The 21,430-nt window shown below is 35.6% G+C and overlaps 1 protein-coding gene across 2 annotated transcripts in view; it reads left to right on the top strand.

The window, feature by feature from the left end:
- The first annotated feature begins 5,356 nt into the window (after positions 1 to 5,356).
- The window catches only part of cpne7 (copine VII), a 54,714-nt gene continuing 38,640 nt past the window's right edge, over positions 5,357 to 21,430 (top strand). For both annotated transcript variants that reach the window (XM_058783445.1, XM_058783443.1), the window contains exons 1-5: positions 5,357 to 5,436; positions 8,047 to 8,584; positions 17,459 to 17,641; positions 18,568 to 18,642; positions 21,044 to 21,118. In XM_058783445.1, coding sequence (XP_058639428.1) covers positions 8,309 to 8,584; positions 17,459 to 17,641; positions 18,568 to 18,642; positions 21,044 to 21,118 — 609 coding nt within the window. In that variant the 5' untranslated portion in view covers positions 5,357 to 5,436; positions 8,047 to 8,308. The remainder of the gene's footprint in view (positions 5,437 to 8,046; positions 8,585 to 17,458; positions 17,642 to 18,567; positions 18,643 to 21,043; positions 21,119 to 21,430) is intronic.

Genomic DNA, 21,430 nt, shown 5'->3' with positions numbered 1-21,430 from the left:
AGGGGAGATGAGTGGGGAGATAATCATGTATGAGATTACATAAGATGTAGAGAGTGTCCTGGTTGCCCTTGATCAGTGGAATCGGTGGAAAGAGTTAATTTAGACCACTTGTTAAAACACTGGGTACCATTCTACAAGAAATATTAAACTACACTCTTATGAAAAATAGTTCTAAACAATGTCAGATTTAGGTTCTTCAGCTCTTTTTGGTACTAAATAGAACCCTTTGTTAAATAAGGGTCCATAAAAAAACATGCTCTATTAACACAAGACTCTATTAGGGTTTTACAATGAACATGAATAAGTAGCCTATAATGAAGGCCAAGTTCCAGTGAAATACCTTCACAATCCTCTGTTGTTTTTACATCCATCAGTATATGAGTATTTTAGTGTAACTGAGTGCCAGTTTCTTTCTGTGTCTGGGTAGAAATACACACATGAGTTTAGTCTCTTTGATTTAAGTAAAAGCTATTATGTTTACGAAGGCCAAAAGTAGCCATTGTGGATGGACGGTATGTGAAACTTTTACAATATAAAAAGTGTTAAAAGCCATGGGAAAGCTTCGCTGTTTTTGTGACTGCTCATGTTTATTCATAAATCCAAGTAATTATGGAGAGCTCTAAAAATATTGCTCATAAATCTCTGTCACAGTAGAGAAGAGAAGCAGAGCTGGTCACTTACATGTTCTGTAAAACAACCATATTCTTCGGGTGCTATACAACATAAACATTTTAGCATGATGATATTCAGGTGAACAGGACAGATGTTGACTAAAATGCTGCCATTTGTAAACCCTAACCTGCATAGGTTCAAATACAACATACTGTATATGGCTTAATCAACATATACTTTAAATACATTTTAATTATTATTATTTTAAGAAGATGATCATATGCATTCTGCTCAACTTTTTCAGTATTTCAGTCGGAAACAAGTCGGGTTTTATGTTATAAACATCTTGATTGATTTGTTTCTTACAAACAAACAACTTTTCACTTTACTGGAGTCGTGTGGATTATTGTGATTTTTATCAGCTGTTTGGACCCATTTTGGCGGCACACAAATCTGATGAAAAAATCAGCTTATCTACATCTTGGATGCCTAAGAGTGAGTACATTTTCAGCAAATGTTTATTTTTGGGTAAACTATACATTTAAGCAAATGTGTTTCCTCTTCCTGATTTATACAGTATCTGGTACGGTAACACTTTAGAATAGGGAACACTTATTAACTACTAACCATGACTTTTCCCTCAATAAATTCCTAATTTGCTGCTTATTAATAGTTAATCATTTAGTTGTTAAGTTTAGGTATTGGGTAGGATTAAGGATGTAGAATAAGGTCATGTGTGCTTAATTACTACTAATAAATGGCTAATATTCTAGTAATATGCATGCTAATAAGCAACTAGTTAAGAGACCTTAACATAAAGTGTGTACTGTCGGTCCTTCTCATCAGGATTTCTGATGGAGTGGCTCTTGACGTTCTTTTAGAAAGCAGGAGGAATTAGCAGAGCCTGGTCAAGATGATCAGATGCACAGTGGCCACAATGTCTTATTTTGCAGAAACTAAATAGCACTTTATCTCTGATGAAGCCATTTCCATTCTCTCTCTCACTTCACTTCCTGACCAACCTAATTCTGTCCTTTAAAAAAAAAAAAAAAAAACAGAGAAAAAAAATTGTGGGTGGGATGAAAAAGGTTCTGTGAGCACAATCATGGCATTTGTTACATGCATACGTGTAGGCGTTTTACCTCTGGGTATGGCTTCAGACAGCTATAAGCTGTTAATTACTCTTCTTAATTGATTTACAAGTTATGTTATATCCTGTCAACATGCATCCATGCTGCTCACTCTCTCCAATTAAATGAGAATGCCATTTCTTGTTTATCTCAAAATCTTGTCTGAGTATGTGAAGACAATTATTTTAGGACCTCTGTGCCTCTTTTAAAAGCCCCGAAATAAAACTCTAGTCATGTTTTGAATGACAGCATTAGGTATCTTAGTAATATTATGTAAGAATGGTCTAACAATGCTAGTTTCACCACTTTCATCATTACACCACTATGCCATTATGCTATCAGAAAATAACATAAAAGCTTTTCAATAACTCTAGAGCCTTGAACATCTCGCTCATGTGGCCAGGCTAATACTGCTCCATTCCCACACTGACATTACTCTGAGATCCTGATTACAAAGTTTTTCTTTTAATTAGTACAGGTTTTGTATTTCATTTTGGAACTGATTGGTTATAGACCTCAATGATCCAAGCTCTGCTTATGCACCTCAGATCCACAAATGTGACCCTGGACCACAAAACCAGTCTTAAGTCGCTGGGGTATATTTGTAGCAATAGCCAAAAATACACTGTATGGGTCAAAATGATAGATTTTTCTTTTATGCCAAAAATCATTAGTATATTAAGTAAAGATCATGTTCCATGAAGATAATTTGTAAATTTACTACTGTAAATATATCAAAACGTCGTTTTTGATTAGTAATATGCATTGCTAAGAATTCATTTGGACTATTTTAAAGGCGATTTTCTCAATATTTGGATTTTTTTGCACCCTCAGATTCCAGATTTTCAAATAGTTGTATCTCAGCCAAATATTATCCAATCCTAACAAACCATACATCAATGGAAAGCTTATTTGATCAGCTTTCAGATCAATTTTATATTTTGAAATTTAAAAAATCTTAGCTTCATCGGAATGAGATGATACTTGGTGACTTTTGTCACATTAGCAATATGAACACACACAAAAAATCATGGACATGATTCGGATATGTTAAAGAGTCCAAAAAAAAAAGAGTCACACTTGCCTTCTTCGTGGTCAAAAATGACCGACATAGGAAATGAATGGGAAATACAACAAAATTTGGAAACTCAGTGAATCTTTTAGAGGTACAAACTATAAATCAGCCACTGGTCAGAAAAAAAGTGTGCAGCAATCAAGGGGTGACTGTCTAGAATATCAGGAGTGCAAAATAGACACCCACACACGTGCATACACGCACACACACACACACACACACACACATACATATATACACAGAAATGAACTGGTAAAACTGCAACAGAGCAAATTTTGATAACATTATGTTAACATTAATTGAATTACATTGAATAAAATATCAATTAATTACAAAATGTTTATATAAAGTGTTTTGAATTATCACTATCTATTCCTTATTTTGTTGTTTTGTTGTTAATTATCAAATACTGAGTAACAAAAATGCTTTCTATGTGTTCCTTTTCTAACAAGATTTTAATGTTTGACTGTAATCATAATGTAAAACCTGATACTTATCTAACCAAAAATATCTAAACCTTGACAAAAAGTAGTCTTTTAGAATGTCTAGATATACAGGTGCTGGTCATATAATTAGAATATCATCAAAAAGTTGATTTATTTCACTAATTCCATTCAAAAAGTGAAACTTGTAAATTATATTCATTCATTACACACAGACTGATATATTTCAAATGTTTATTTCTTTTAATTTTGATGATTAGAGCTTACAGCTCATGAAAGTCAAAAATCAGTATCTCAAAATATTAGAATATTTACATTTGAGTTTGAATAAATGACCATCCCTACAGTATACATTCTGGGTATCTCTTGTTCTTTGAAACCACAATAATGGGAAGACTGCTGACTTGGCAATGATCCAGAAGACGAACATTGACACCCTCCACAAAGAGGGTAAGTCACAGAAGGTCATTACTGAAAGGTGTGGCTGTTTACAGAGTGCTGTATCAAAGCATATTAAATGCAAAGTTGACTGGAAGGAAGAATTTGGGTAGGAAAAGGTGCACAAGCAACAGGGATGACCGCAAGCTTGAGAATACAGTCAAGCAAAGCCGATTCAAACACTTGTGAGAGCTTCACAAGGAGTGAACTGAAGCTGGAGTCAGTGCATCAAGAGTCACCACGCTCAGACGTCTTCAGGAAAAGGGCTACCAAGCCACTTCTGAACCAGAGACAACGTCAGAAGCATCTTAACTGGGCTGTGGAGAAAAAGAACTGGACTGTTGCTCAGTGGTCCAAAGTCCTCTTTTCAGATGAAAGTAAATTTTACATTTCATTTGGAAATCAAGGTCCCAGAGTCTGAAGGAAGAGTGGAGAGGCACAGAATCCATGTTGCTTTAAGTCCAGTGAGAAGTTTCCACAGTCAGTGATGATTTGGGCTGCCATGTCATCTGCTGGTGTTGGTCCACTGTGTTTTCTGATGTCCACAGTCAACGCAGCCATCTACCAGGAAATTTTAGAGCACTTCATGCTTCCTTCTGTTGACAAGCTTTATGGAGATGCTGATTTCATTTTCCAGCAGGACTTGGCACCTGCCCACACTGCCAAAGGTACCAAAAGCTGGTTCAATGACCATAGTGTTACTGTGCTTGATTGGCCAGCAAACTCGCCTGACCTGAACCCCATAGAGAATCTATGGAGTATTGTCAAGAGGAAGATGAGAGACACCAGACCCAACAATGCAGATGAGCTGAAGGCCACTATCAGAGCAACCTGGGCTCTCATAACACCTGAGCAGTGCCACAGACTGATCGACTCCATGCCACGCCGCATTGCTGCAGTAATTCAGGCAAAAGGAGCCCCAACTAAGTATTGAGTGCTGTACATGCTCATACTTTTCATTTTCATACTTTTCAGTTGGCCAAGATTTCTAAAAATCCTTTCTTTGTATTGGTCTTAAGTAATATTCTAATATTTTGAGATACTGATTTTTGACTTTCATGAGCTGTCAGCTCTAATCATCAAAATTAAAAGAAATAAACATTTGAAATATATCAGTCTGTGTGTAATGAATGAATATAATATACAAGTTTCACTTTTTGAATGGAATTAGTGAATTAAATCAACTTTTTGATGATATTCTAATTATATGACCAGCACCTGTATAGCATAACATGAAATTCAGAAGTTAATGTGGTTAAAAAACACCAGTGGTTCATAGACTTTAAATAATTAAATAAATAATAGAAGAATCCTGTCAAAATTCCATAATCATCCTTTTAGGAAGTGCATGGAACTGGAAGGAAAATTAAAAATCTCACAAAAAAAAACAAAAAAAACAAAAACAAATCTGGCAGTGAACACATGGCAATTCATGAAATTAGACTATTATAGAAATTGATTTTTTTTTCTTTTTTTTTTTTTTTTAAATCATCTTCTCAAAATGCATCCCTTATAGGCTATAAATGACTTCTGCGCATTCATTCAAGCTTGGGATGCTGATTCTTGGCGAAACTGACGTCAGTCAAAGACTTTTCCCAGCTGAGGCTGTTAAATTCACTCCAATGACATGAACTAGCGCGCACGGTGGGCATGTGTCAGCCGCTCCTCTCTCTCTCTCTCTCTCTCTCTCACACACACACACACACACACACTGAGAGAAGAGCAGCAGCAACAGCAGGTGAGAACCCAGCTCTCTTATTTAGATTTACTAGATTATGTTTGCTGTTAGTCATCAAGGAATTTGAATGATAATTATTGTTGTTATTATTATTATTGTTATTAATTATTATTACTACTATTAGCCTATATGCTGCTTTGCATATGCAGTGTTGTTAGTTAGGCTATAATGATTAGGTTGTTTACATGTGATATCTAACTTGTCAGTACTTGCAAATCTTTGCGGAATCGTAAAGGATGCAGTAAAAATAAACTATGTTCGTTAATCGACCATTATATTCATAAGAGTTTGATAAATAATAGAGGATATAAAGTGAACTGTGGGTTAATTACGCGCGAGAGAGATTAAGTTTACTGGACTAAAAAGGTCATCTATTAACAGTCACTTCATGTTACTCTTCACGCTGTTTTACACTGGATTCTTTGCGTTAAACGAGAAAAGTTTGGCATATTCGTGTTGCATACTAAAACTATGCAGACTCATCATGTTGTACAAGCGCTAATTAGGCTACATGAAGATCAAATGATCACACGTTTAATCATTTCATTTGTCGTAGCCTGTGTTTCTTAACTTGTGGTTCAAGCATTTGAATCGAATGATAGTTCAGACACAAGAGATAGCAGAGTAAGAAAGAAAGCTCACTAACGGTGCTGTAATTTCCTCGCTAGAATGGCTGGATGGGTTGCTGTAGAGAGTGGATATAGATGTGAGAGGAGCTGTCCATGATCTGTGCTGCTGAACCACGCGCGCTGGAGCGCATTGCAATGCTGGCTGATAGATTTACGCGTTGCTTTTGCTGATTTGATCTTTCAAAGGGTGAATATCTAATACATAAAACTCATTATTAATGTTACTGGTAATGTGATATCGAAATATGACCGCAGGGCATGAATTATAGGGGACGGGTTAGTTTGAGCACTATAAAGGAAGTCAAATTAAAAGGCGCGAGGGGGCTAAAAATGACATAGTTTAATTTAGACGTGTTACAAAGTTGATCAAAGATGAAAAGTTAATCAGAGCGCCTACTTTGACTCATTCATTCAACTTGGCGTTTAAATGAGACGCTGGGCAGTGAAAAAAAATAAATAAATAAATAAACTGTCCAGAGACGCGTTTTTCCTCCAGTTGAATTTATTTTCACTTTTTTTTTTAACCCGGTGTCATGCGCGAGGCGATGCAAAAACAAACAAACAAACAAAACAGTTTAGGTCTAAATTGACATTTTATATAATTCAACTGCATACCAGTTTTACATTCCATTTAGATTACATAGTTGTAACATAAACAAATCAATAAACTTAATGTGATTCATGTGCATCAGTCATAGGTGAATGGAACGTAAGATTTATGTAATAATTCACAGCAAAGTTCCCACACTGCTCAGTGTTCATGTGTTTCCACACTACAGAGTGTTCAAGTAGCATTGAAGCAGTGTTGGAGTTAAGAAGATAATTATGTGATGATTGACCACACTGTAAAAAAAAAAAGTTGAGCCAACTTAAAATTTTAAGGCAACAAACTTCAGCAGATTTTTGAGTTTTCTCAACTTGTTGTTTTAAGTTTATACAACAAAAATTTGAGAATCTCCCACAAAAACAATGATGAACATCTGCTGTTAACAAACAGAATCACCGAAGGAAAGAGAAACAACTGACTTCAGCCACAGCCGAAGATGAAATCAACTGAAATAAAAGAAGACATTATATCTCTCAAGATCTCAGCAGAGGATAATTAAATAACTCCACAAACAGCTTTTCCAGCTTCACATTACTAACCAGATTGACTTTATTTCTGTCAGACGTCTAAGCTCTTATTGAGAATTAACAGATGTTTAGATGTTTTATTGTTTCATTTGAAATCACCATCAAGGAGATCAGTGTTTCCTTTTGTTGGGCTCTTGACCCTTGACGTTTCCGTTTTAGTTTTTTTTCCTCTGGTTTCTAAGACTGTGTGTTTGGAAAACACATTAATATGGTCAGAAAAGCATTATGATCGTGGTTTGATGATAACGTAACTATATGCGTAGCCATAAGCTTAAATTATATGGCTGTTCTGTTATTAAATTTGTATTTTTCGTTTTTTGCATTTCTGTAAATCTATAATGTAAGATCCAGCAGTGTTGGATCATCAATTAGACTTTGTGGAGGATTTTAAAAACATGTTGTGCACAGATAGATTTCATACAGCATGAGCATATATTAAACATACAACCATCAAGAATCAGTGTATGAGTCTCAACAATGGTGACAATCAACAAAATATTCAGATAAACATCAAAAAACAAGCTACTAAAAAAGTCACAACAAAAACAGCAAACGTAAAAGTAAATAAAAAAATAATCAGACAATTCAGCTGCATTGTTTTGTCATGCTGCAATGCATGCGTGGTCATCACCACAAGTAAGGAAATCCAACACGTGGATGTTCATGCAATTAACTCAGCATGCAATTATATCTACTCACATGTGAATCCCAACTGTGTGCACATTGTAAACTGTGGTTTTGATGAAAATGTGGTTTCAGTGCTTTTGACCATTCATTGGATGTTAAAAGTACATTTAGAAAGTACATCCTGATATTTCTTACCCACACATGCTTATTTCTCACTTAGGAGTCTGTTGTGGAAGAGGCTGTCAATTGAAGACCTCAGCTGTCGTAATACTAATGGACATCTCTGATTTACTACATCCCATTTGATCCCTTTAAATCTGAACCACTCCCAGCAGCCCATTCTTCTCTAAAGCGAATCAGACATAGAGATGTCTCTCTGTAGAGAACTTTAAGACAAACTGACAGATATGTTTTAAGACATCCCACATCCTTTGCTTTACACAGAAACAACACAAGGTCACATTAAAAACTAGACTCCCTGCATGGGAGAGTCCTGCTTCAATCAAACTGAGGCTTTTAAAGATCAGCCCATTGGCACTGCCGTCTCCCATCTGCTGACCCTCCGCACTCAACTTTCTGTCAGGATGAGTGACTCACAGGAAGCGACGTCCCCGGTGGCCGGCATAGTAGGCCCTGCCGCTTGCGTATCCAAGGTGGAGCTGCGTGTTTCCTGCAAGTCCCTGTTGGACCGAGACACGCTCAATAAGTCTGACCCCTGCGTCATCCTCATGGTACAGAACCAAGGTCAATGGACTGAAGTGAGTCTTCCTTTTTCTCCTATTAGTCTCAGTAATGGTTTTAAGCCAAAAGCAGGTTACTAAGTTAATGTCTTTTGTCCTTACTTATTATTTACGGACTAACCGGGTTTAAATACATAGATGAAGAGGCAAAAACCATATAGGTAAACATAAACTGCAAAAAAATCTAGCAGTGCTCAAAAATGAAAGATTTTGATTTTAAGAAATGTATAAAGGAAATTTATACAGGTTTACATGGTCGCCTGTTTTCGTCATGGAATAAAAAAATACAAAATGTAATTGCAACTTTTAATCTTATAACTGTTTTTCTCAGAATTGTGAGGCAAAAAGTCAGAATTGCGAGACAAAAAGTCAGAATTGTGATTAAAAAAAGTTACAATGACCATACCATTTTTTATTTCACGTTGGAAACAGGCTTCCATAAGTTTTAAAGAAGGAAGGGTTTTAAGAAGGGTGATAATTTACAAATGACCAATTAATGGCTGATTAATGGGCCTGGCCAATAGGTTCTGCAATTAACAGTTGCTTTAAGGCAAAATTGCCCCCAAAATTAAAGGTATATGGGCAAAAATGCCCCTTTATGAGTTTTTGTTATTTTTGTATCATATGATAAAGTTAAGCAATATCACACAAGCAAGAGTGCCGTTTCCCCCAAATATAAGCAAGTTAATATTAAGTTACTTTTTAGGCACAATCTTGTCAATATTGTTGTTTTTGCTCTATTTTGGCATCGGCAAACAAAGCCACAGCAACATACAGTGGTGTTTCATTCCTTTTTTAAACGACTGAGAGAATGATTCAGTGATCCATTCAATAGAAAAGTTCATTTCTGTTACTGCTGTCCAATTTATCAATCTATAACTAATTATAAATAAATCAGTTTGTATTATATTTCTAAATGGTACATTTGTAGTGCTACAGGATCACCTGTCCCTTTTTTCTCTGTCTGTTCTTCAATGATTAGAAGTTAAACAGGTCTAAGTGTTAGGTCTAGGCTTTAGGTTAGAGATTGTTGGATGAGTATAATTTCGCACAATGCCTTCAGTTGACATTCTGATAGTAGGGCTTGACTGTGAAGGTTGACTGGGCTTCTCAAAGTGCATGTGAGTGGGGGGAGTGGGCACATTTTGGAATGAATCTAGGCGCAGGGAATTGTCACACAGCAGGAAAGGGCGCTTGAAGCAAAGAGAGCGACCACTCTGGAGTTTTTTTTTCCATATCAAAGCAGTCAGTGTAAGAAAAAAAATTATCTGGAGCCACAGCAGTGGTGCTGAAGACAGCTCGGCAAAGCTGCGAAGCTGTCTGCAGCAATGTGTCAGGCTGAAGGATGAAATCTTAATCCTGGCCCCATTATTCCAACAACTGTGCCACGTTCAACATCACAGTGAACAAAGTGAAAGATGCCACCCTGCTTCAGCGTTCGTTGCATTCAAAAGATTCCATCTTAAAGAGCGGCCACATGAAACAGGAAAAGGAAAATGAAAAAAAAACCCATTGAGATATTATTGTGGACTTTGTTTTCTGAGATTTGTTTGACAGTCAACATGAGTTGAGTATCTTGAAATAACTGATTACCATAATACAGACGCATACAGATGCTTTGCACTTCAGATTTCCTTGCATATTTCCATGTGCAGGTGATGAAAACAGTGCTTCATCTTAGTCCATTTGAGACTAAATGACTCTTTGCAGTGACATTCGTTTTTGCATCTCAAAAATGTTCATTTCTCTACAAAACATATTTCAGCCACACTTAGGGAGCAGCGGTACACAAAGATGAGCAGTGTAGGAAGGAAAAATGGTTATGCTCTGCAGCCGTTTCATCAGTGTGGATAAGACAATCATAAAGCTAAATGCATTATCTTCACACTGCTTGCCAATGATTAAGTCTGACTGCAGCAGCTAGTTTTCATTGTGAAGTGATTGTAGCGGTTATGCTGATGAGAGTTCTCGTGAGTGTGCTCTTAAAGGGATTGTTCACCCCAAAATGACAATTCTGTCATTGCATATTCACCCTCATGTCGTTCCAAACTCGCATGACTTTCTTTCTTCTGTGGAACGTAAAGGAAGATCTTTTGAAGAATGTTTTAACTGTCCATACAGTCAAAGCCAGTGGTGTGAAACAGTGAAAGTATGTTGTGTAAAATATCGGCACCAGCTAACAACTGAATGAATGAATGATTGTGAAATTGAGTTTTGGTTTTGTGGAATCCAGTTTGTTATGTAATCTTCTTTGCATATGAAGATCCATATTTGACAGCCTTTCTTGGTTTTCTTCACAGAATGACGAAATACAGTCTCTTAAGCTAAAGAGTTTCTGCATACTGATATAGCATTAAAAGTGCCACTGTCATTATTTTACTGTACTCATAGAGAAAATATAGATACTCACTTTGAATATCATTTGCATGGTTTTACACTTATCATTTCAGTCAAAGAGCAGTCGTATTTATCTAATTAATGATTTCGATCTTTTCCCTGATGTTAGCTTTTACACATGCCAGATTGCTTTCACAGTAGCAGAAAAAAATTAAAACCACATCCACCTAATATTAGACACAGACATTTTGCCAGAAAGTCAGTGCAAAACATATATGCAATGTCGTTTTCTTGTCATCAGCATTAGTCTACATTTTCTGTCTTGAATGTCCGCCAGGCGTTTTCAGGGATCTTGGCACACAATGTCTAGATGTGTCAATATAGTCTCATTTTGCATATTCCCATGTTATTCCCATTAGATCCGATGTTTTCATGATGAACTGGAGCATGTTGCATTGATCCATGATCATATTACCAGAATGCCCAGAATATGATAAGTTAAACATTAGGCTTTAATGTCCTCATGCATGCAGTGAGCGTATGAATCGTCACAGCGTGAGACACTAAGTGGGTGCTGCTCTACAATCGCTGAATGTTCAAAGCAACAGACATGTGCGCTATTGTCCTTTTTGTTAAAAGTATTCGTTTAAATAGCTCAGTGAATACATTAGGCATTAGACATAATGGAATCTTTTTGTTAAGACGTCAAGTGGTTTGTAAGAAGCTTACCAAATCTCTGACTGCTGTCAGTTTTTGTTATTTATATCTTCCAAACACAGTCCCTCCACAGCAAAGACTGATATGGAAAAGAGGGGTGGCTGGATTAAAAAAGTCACTGTTTTTTAAAAAAGACTGACTGTTTTTAATATTACTTAGGGCACAAAATGTGAGTTCATTATGTGATGCGCTGCACTGTAGGGAAACTTGAGTTCAATATTGAGTCCAAGAATTCTCCAGAGAATATCAAAACAGATTTTTAGAGGAAAATGCCTGTGCACAGTGCAAGGGTGGTCTGGGTGGTTGCAAAGGAGTTCTAAATGGTTTTTGGGTGTTCTTGGTTATTTGCAACGCTGTTGCTAACTGTTTACTAGGGCATTTTGGGTGGTTGTCAGGGTGTTTAGCTGCGTTGTTGCTGGGTAGTATGTAGTAGGTATATGCTCTGGCAAACTGTTTAAGAATTAAGAAAGTGCACACATTAACAAAGTACAGTCATGGATGATTACAGCAAAATCCCTTTCATTTCTAACCAAAAGATGTGCATTGATTTCCAAGGAATGCATCAACTAATAAAATTAATACCTTGGATGCAGTGTGAGTTACTTTCAGTATCTGTCAAATGCATAAAAGTAAATGTAACTGTTGAGGCTGCTGCCATTTGCTTCTTTTCACATCTCACAATAGTTAAGTGAGAGACATCTGAGCCTTCATAAGCTTCTAAGTTTCCAACGTTTCAATGCAGATTTGATAAAAATTTGAATGGTTTTGACAGGTCGGAATATTTTAATGACAGTAATTCTAACATGATGTGAACACAGCATAAGCATTAGCAATAAAAATAGTAGTCTAAATCCCAATGTATATTTCAGTTTTGACACTTGCGGGTATCTCGTAACCTTTTTTATCATGGGCATCCATTATTGTTGTAATCTTTAGTAGATTGCTATCATTAATACAGTTTTTTGCATACTATATAGTACGGAAGTGTGCATATTCCAACATAGATTATGCACACAAAAAGAATGGCGCTCTACCTGCATTTTTGCCAGAAAATAAATAAATAAAACCTATATACAACTCATAGTGGTTTCCAGCTGAAAGGAACCACTTTTATTCTTTTTCAAACAAATTATGACTACAGGGGCAGATTATTGATTAATAATATGATTATTGGCTTATTTTTGTGCGGTTTCTTGCATGACACTGTTATGATCTCAAAACACTTTTACCATAATGCATGATTTGTAAACTACTATATTTTGACATTTGCATCCCATCTGCTCCATATGTATGGCTTTTCTGAAGTAAACTTGCTTGGTAGCTCACCTGGTACAGCACTGCATATGAAACACAAATCACGATAAAACAGTTCAAAGTCTTGTAGAGGCAAGCTAACACTAACTTTTGTTAACACTATTGCTTAGATTTAGTTTAGCGTAGGTGGTGCATTATTTTCAAATGCAATAGAGCATTAAACATTTATTTCATTTCTGAACTAACGCAATAGATACAACAACAAATAACATAACATAACAAAACATTGTCAGAATCACGTCTGAAAACTCACATTTGTTTTTGGATCAAACTGAACACACTTTTAGCTCCACTCACTGCACATGAAAGTGTCTCAAATGTGCAAGAGCCAACATTTTGAAGAAATCCTGCCACAGGCACATTTTTCAATGAGCCTGGGTTAACATATTCAGATGTAGGTAACTGATTCTGACCATGTGGATTTTGTCTCTATGTTGTACCAAGTGCTTCTCTGATGTTCTTAAACCATTAGGTGTTCCACTATCCGCTCATGCGGCACCTATCAATGGGGAAGTGCCATTGTCATGCAAATCAAGAGCTAAAAATTGAGTGGGAGCTAAGCCTATTCATATCTCTCTTTGTGCTCCCTTTCACTTACTCTCTCTCTCAAGGTGAACACTACATAGTATGTGTAAATATAGCATAATATTCTAAGACCCCCATGAACCTCCCGTGCAATCTCTCTACAACACCCTCAGGCTACATACATCACTTCCTTTCTCTCACTGTTTCTCTTACTTCTCAAACTGCCGCTGTAAGGGGTAAAGAGACAAACTCCGGCTCATTTAACAGCCGCTTTACAGCTCGGTATTACTCACTATGAGGTTCTTTCCTTGCTCTCTATATTTGAAGTAATGTTGAATGAAACAAAAGTTTGACACACATTTGTTTATTCAAAGCTTTTAACAGTCAAAATTGTTAGCAAAGAAGCTTAATATGGCGATAAGTCTAAACTAGCAGTGAGCAAAAAGTGGTAGGTTGATAAAGACTCAAATGAGAAATCCACTCAAGCCTGTCGCCTCACCTCGCCTGATAACTTGAGTAAACAACTTAATTGGAAAGTTGGCATTATAATTTCCGTTGAGGTTTTCCTTGTCACCTGAACTGACCCAGTCAAAAACTGAGTTTTCAAATTTCAAATTTGGAGGAAATTTGAAGTCGTTCAGTATTGGGAACGTGTCTGATTTCTGTATGTTGGCAGGGTGGCCGTACCGTAACTGGGGAGGTCTGTAACAAAATGGTTTTCCAGCAGCAGATGTACTTGGAATTGATAAGAGGTCTGCTTCCCTGTGATTGGAGGAGCCGCGAGAGGCAGTCGGGTGTTTGCAGTGATAGCAGAGACTCTAGTCTAGCAGCTAGCTGTAGCCTATATAGGGGTTCAGAAACCATTCGGCCAGCACAGTATTACAGTAATCTAGTCGAGAGGTTATTGCACATTATAGTTTCTCAATGTCATGCTCTACATCCGTAATGCTCCTCAAAAGTAATATTAGCAATATTCCTGCAGAACAGCACATTTTTGACCTCCCAGGAGGAAGTCGTCTATTTTAAGTCTAAATAATCCAATGCTAGAAAATATCTTTACATCCTCTCAGCTAAATAAAAACATGTCCTGGTCTTTTGTCATGGAAACAAAATCTTTTAATATCTAAATATTTTAGATAAGGAAACCAAATATAAAACATTGAAATTAATTTTTTGATTGTATTGTGACTTTTTTTATCAGCATAGATTAAAAGCAATACATGTATAAAACAATTTTATTTACAACACACACACACACACAAATATATACTGTAAAGAAAATTATATATACATTAATTTTATATATGCATTATATATACATATATGATTGTGTGTGTGTGTGTGTGTGTGTGTATGTGTAAATGCACTTGATACTCATTAAAATGTGACCCTGCACCACAGAACCAGAAATTTTTGAAATTGAGATTTATACATCATCTGAAAGCTGAATAAATAAGATTACCAGTGATGAATGGTCTGTTAGGATTGGACAATATTTGGCTGAGATACAACTATTTGAAATTCTGGAATCTGAGGGTGCAAAAAAATCGAAATATTGAGAAAATCACCTTTAAAGTTGTCCAAATGAAGTTCTTAGAAATGCTTATTACTAATCAAAAATTAAGTTTTGATATATTTATGGTAGGAAGTTTACAAAATATCTTCATGGAACATGATCTTTAATTAATATCCTAATAATTTTTGGCTTTAAAAAAATCTATAATTTTGACCCATGCAATGTATTGTTGGCTATTGCTACAAATATACCCATGCTACTTATGACTGGTTTTGTGCTCCAGGGTCACAAATGTCACAGTGCACAAAATATTAATGGCCCTTTTCTTGTTTCGGTCTTTTGGGAAGAATTATGACCTAGACATAATGGTTTTATGAATGGTTTTCAGCTCCTTTAGTTTGATTTACTACCACTTGCACTATGTGAGAGTTCACCTCAGTTCAAGGGCACATACATAGTAGATTGAAGGACTGAATATTTTATCTGTGAGGCTGTATGTAATTGCTGAGAAAGACTCTGTCAAACACAGGCTGATGGAGGAGGGTCATTCCTTGCTTGATATGTCTTATGCAGACACATTAGAGGTTTGACACTGTTAATCTGATTTAGTGTGAGTATGACCGATTACCTCACATGCTGATTTTAAATGGTTATTTTCCCCATTTGTGTGACAATAACAAATGCCCTTTTTAGAAATATGCCAGAGAATGTTAGTCTCCCTTGCAGTGTTTGGATGCTAATTTGAAACTGTAGTTTTCCACACAGTTTCATAAACTATACAACCAACCTTCCCTTTTTAAAAAGTACTAAGCTACATTAAGCTACTAATAAAAAGCAACTATTTTGATGCTGTTTAAGGGGACAAAATCTAATTGCATACTCCCCCCCCCCTCCCCCAATCATAGCAGTAGTTACCTTGCACAAAAACAATGTACACTAAATGTGATAAATAAAACCAGAAAACTACATTGAAACCAAAAACGTGGTGATAAAATTTGGCGGCTCTGCACTGGGGTTCAGCTGAATCAGTTTATTTGAACAGGTTCATTTACATGCACCGTCCAACGAACTGAACTGAAACAGTGAAGCAACATTTTTTCAAGCTAAACCAATACTCGTTGCAAAAAAAGGAGATTGTTACTGGAAAAGCTACACTATTATGAAAACAATTGAACTATTGTCAGATTTAAGAAAAATGTATCAATTAAAAGAATAATTCACCCCAAAATTAAAATTAGCTGAAAATGTACTCACTCTCAGGCCATCCAAGATGTAAATGAGTTTGTTTCTTCATCTGAACTGATTTGGGGAAATTTATCACTTACAGTGCATCACTTGCTCACCAATGGATCCTCTGCAGTGAATGGGTGCCGTCAGAATAAGAGTCCAAACAGCTGATAAAAACATCACAATAATCCACAAGTAATCCACACTACTCCAGTCTGTCAATTAATGTCTTGTGGAGTGAAAAGCTGTTTGTTAGAAACAAATCCATCATTAAGTCCTTTTAGCTTCGAAAGTGTTGCTTCTGACTAAAATATGAGTCCCTATTGCTTTATCCAGTGAAAAAGTTGTCTCGTCTGAATCAGGAGAGAATTATAGCCTACACAGATCAAGCACTGTTAACAAGAGAGAACAGTCCAAAACAGTTCTAAACCATAATATGTTTGTGGATTTTGATGTGAGAGGACAACAGGAAGTATTATTACGGATTATGAACTTTTATTTTAAAACTCCTTAATGATGGATTCATGTTTATTACAAATAAATACATAGATTACATAGATTACATAGAACACATAGATTTTTGCTTCACAAGATGTTAACTGATGGACTGGAGTCGTGAGGATTACTTGTGGATTATTATAATGTTTTTATCAGCTGTTTGAACTCTCATTCTGACGGCACCCATTCACTGAAGGTTAACTTAAAAAAAAAAAAAAAAAAATCCTTTTCTCTTTTATAAGCTTCCATTCTTTGTTTGTTCAGCATTTGCTTTGGTAAAAAGTAAAGCCCAAATGCTCGTCTCTTTCAATGCCTTTATACTTATATTTTCAGATTGCGCATCTAGACTAATTCCCTAATATCTTCTCCAACATCTTGGAGAATGATGCATTAACTGCTCCAGCTAATTGCCTCAGCGAGGTTTTAATTCAGAAATGATTGTATTTGCTCTGTTTGTTTTTGACATGCACCAGTGAACAATACCAAAGCAGGGGGAGGTGAGGAGAGAGACAGCTGATGAATGAGAAACGAGAACAAATGTGTTTTGTACGAGAGCAAGGCCATGATCATCACAGCTGCATGTGTGGAAGCTCTCAACAATCAGACTCATGAGGCCTTCATCCCACTGCCATAATTTCTTTGACTTTATCCAGAGACAGCGCACAAACAGACGAATAAACAGTAGAGCCTGTGAAGCCAGATGCTTCCAGTGATTTTCACTTACTGTTGACTAAATTGTTGTTCTTTCTGTAATTCAGCTGGACCGTACTGAGGTGATCAAGAGTAACCTGAATCCAGTCTTTGCCAAAGTCTTAATGCTGGACTACTACTTTGAGGAAGTACAGAAACTACGCTTTGAAGTCTACGACATTCACGGAACCCACAGTATTGGGACGCGAGACGACGACTTCCTCGGTGGGGTGGAGTGCACACTTGGACAGGTGATATCACTTTTTCTCTGTATTTTATTTAATAATACACTATGTGGTCTAAAGTATGCTCTCCTAATAAAAAAATGAAAAATAAATAAAAAAACAAAAATAAATAAATAAAGATAAACATAATATTTAAAAAGAAATTAAATATATTATATATGCTAAATATATGTTGTACACATGGAAATTCAATGAAATGTGTGTGTGTGTATGTGTGTGTGTGTGTGTATATATATATATATATATATATATATATATATATATATATGTATATTATAACCTTCATATACCAAAATATATTTCAAAATGTATTTTGGGGCAAGAAAATACATTTCAATTGTACATTAGCCTACATTTAGTCTAAATGCAAATGTGGACGGAATAGCTTACTAGATTTATAATGATTTAATAATGCTGATTTTTTCATATATTGTAACATAGTATTATTTTTGGAAATTGTAAAGTATGTCCATTGCTGATTTTTATTCAAATGTGTTATATTTTCACATGTGTCATAGACAACAATTTTTTTTTTCTTCAGATGTGACATGTAAATGTATTTAAAAATACATTTTTATTTTTAAAATGTATTTTGAAAAATATACAAAAAAATGGGCAAAAGATATATTGGTAGTAAATATATTTAAGCAAATATAGCTATATTTTTGGCCTTTTTTATTTTCATTTATTTATTTTTTTTGGCTTATTTTGAAACATATTTGAGAATAGCTGGACATATTTTGCTGTATGGACAGGTTTGGATATTTAATTTAAGCCTCATTGATGTTAATGTCTGAATGAAAGTAAATCCCTGCATCTATGTTCCAACATCTAATGGAAACCTTGCACTATGCTATTCTCAATTAACTAGGCCTATTATTATTATTTAAAAAAAATATTATTTCCTTTAAACATTTTATTTTGTTCCATAGATAGTGGCCCAAAAAAAGATGGTGAAACCTCTGTTGCTGAAATATGGAAAATATGCTGGAAAATCCACTATCACAGTGAGTTGAAAAAATCTACACACATAATTCATATTTAATTGCTGCTGCACACATTTACACATTCACTGAAAGCTTTCGTGGTAGAAGTTTCATCTGGCTTCACTTGATTTTAGCATCCACAAAGGGGTTTTGTTTTGTTTACAGAATAGCTAAAAGACAATTGAAGTTACTTTACTGGAGACGCACTCCTAGATAGTCAGATGAGGATGAAGCTGTACTTTTGAAAAATGAAAGCAGACACTGTTTGCCTCACCAAACCATCCTTCGACAATAACCACTGATTATGAAATCAATCAATGAAAAAAATGAATTACCACTGAAATGATTCCAACACTATCGTTCTCCTCTGTCGTTATCGTTAAAACCATGATATACTTCAAGCGAAATTGAAGACCGAACTGGCATGACGTCATTTCAGACAAAATTACATAATATAAGGTATAATACAAATACAAACAGCTGGCAAACTTTCCGTAAAAGGTCTAGTAAACACCTTTGATCTGTGGTGAATATGTAAGATAGGTGTGTTTTGGGGCTCCACATTTTTTTAACATGGAAATTTTTATCCGGTTCATTTCTTTTGTTTACTCTGTTGAGGCCAGACACAAGAAATCAAAGTTCAAATTGAAGTTGTAATTCAAATTGGAAGTGACACTGACATTGTTTGTCATGTTTAATACTGTAAAGCTGCTTGCTTTAAATCAATCTGTCATATAAAGTGCTATATAAATAAACACAATGTGATTTTGACTCTTCTCTAAGTGAAAATAGAAAAAGAACTTTGTCTAGGTCTTCATATTTGTAGACTTCTCTATTCTAATACAACTAGAATGAATATTATTACTTTACAGTTTGTAGTTTATAGTTATTATTATAGTTATCGTGTTATTATTATAGTTATAATGCTGGGTTTTTGGCATCTACACCCACCCCTTTACAATGCACAGTTTTGCAATATGAGATGTCACTCAGAAGTGATATTCATTCATCTGTAGGACCACCCACTTTTTTAGAAGTGCCAACTAAATACCAAATCATGCCCACGTCGCTCATCACTAAACTCAGAGGATGACTGCACATTATAAAATGAGTGATTTTTTTTCTTTTTCTATTACTTCTGGAATGAAATGTCACTTTAAAATATTTCTCGATACAGTTGAGTGAAACCGCTAGTACGTGTGATGCCTGAGAGATAGATAATGTGGAATCTCTATAACACCGGTGCATTACAAAGTCATCAGGTTTCAGGAATAAGGTCTAACCTGTGTAAAGGACTTTTAATATAACTCTGTGTAGTTTGGGTTGCAGTGCAGGCGGTTTGAGCTCCAATTCTGCTGCTTTCTGGGCTTATATCATATAACACAGTTAAACCTTTCATACTGTAGGTAGACAGACAAAGGATATTCTTACAATATCTGCTAACAAAGTGTAAAGTAATGTAGACTATCAATTTCGGTATGTCAAAATAGTATTTCAGTTACTATATCAGAGCTAGTTCAACTGAATTCGAACAAGCCACACATACAAAAAAATGTACATTAAAAAAGTGATGCCCCAAGCTATTTTTTGCATGTTTCTATTGCAGGCAGACAAGGTTCATCCGTAAGACAAAACGTAATACCACATCCTTATTATAGGTTGATTCTCTGCTTCCTCATCAGTTTTAACAAAGTTTCTCCTGACCACACTGCAGACTAATGGCCTTTTCATGTTGAAACACCCACAGCAGTGACTGTTTTTGCTGGACCCCCTCATTGTATTACACATTGGTTGTAGATTTTTATTGCTGACGAAATCACATTTTGAGCTGAGGTGAGACAAAATGGATTATTTAACCACTCTTAACAAACAAATTAGTAGAGGTCAGAGACAACTCCATAAATGGCTCCTTTATTAAGTGTTGTTCAAATTATATTACATACTAAAACATTTCCAGAAACAGCAATTACAGTTAGTCATTTAGAACATTTGCACTTAAGACTAATCGAGTTGCAGTTTCTCTTCAATTTCTTCATATCTTTTTGAGTTGAATGGATGGACGATGGATGGATGGATGGCAACTGGACTGGACATATGAATGCATGAACAGATGGTTGGATGGGATGGATTGGAAGATGAATGAATGGACAGACAGATAGATGGATGGACTGACTGGGATAGATAAATAGATAGATAGATAGATAGATAGATAGATAGATAGATAGATAGATAGATAGATAGATAGATAGATAGATAGATAGATAGATAGATAGATAGATAGAAATAATTCAGTACCAATGGTTGTGAAATAAACTACTTAAAAAGCAAATATGGATGTGGAGTCCTGGTTTCCACTTATAGAATACAAACAATAACAGTATGTTGGATTTGTCTCAGCGAATCTCTTTTCTTATTTCCCAAGATTCACGCAGAAGAGATTTCTGGGAACAATGGCTATGTCGAGCTTTCCTTCTGTGCCAAGAAGTTAGATGATAAGGTAAGGAATGATGTTTTTCTTTTTCTATTAAAAAAACCCCAAATAAATAAAAGAACAGATTGTCAGGCTTGAACTACTCACCAGAGTTTGCATTCAGTGTGTTTTGGCTTTAAAGTATACCTAGTGACAGAAAATGATATTCTTTGTTTGTAAAGTAGTGATTTTTGACCCTTTGAAACCGATAATTGCAGCTGCCAACGAACCTTTCAACTCGCCTTTAATGTTTTGGCTTCTCAATTTCAGCCCCGTTAAGAGCCATTAGGGCTATTATGGCTTCATAAAATCCCACTCTCATTTTTTGGCTTTGGCACA

Source organism: Onychostoma macrolepis, chromosome 07 (genome assembly GCF_012432095.1).
Source record: "Onychostoma macrolepis isolate SWU-2019 chromosome 07, ASM1243209v1, whole genome shotgun sequence".
Taxonomy (NCBI): domain Eukaryota; kingdom Metazoa; phylum Chordata; class Actinopteri; order Cypriniformes; family Cyprinidae; genus Onychostoma; species Onychostoma macrolepis.
This window is presented reverse-complemented; position numbering and strand designations above follow the sequence as displayed.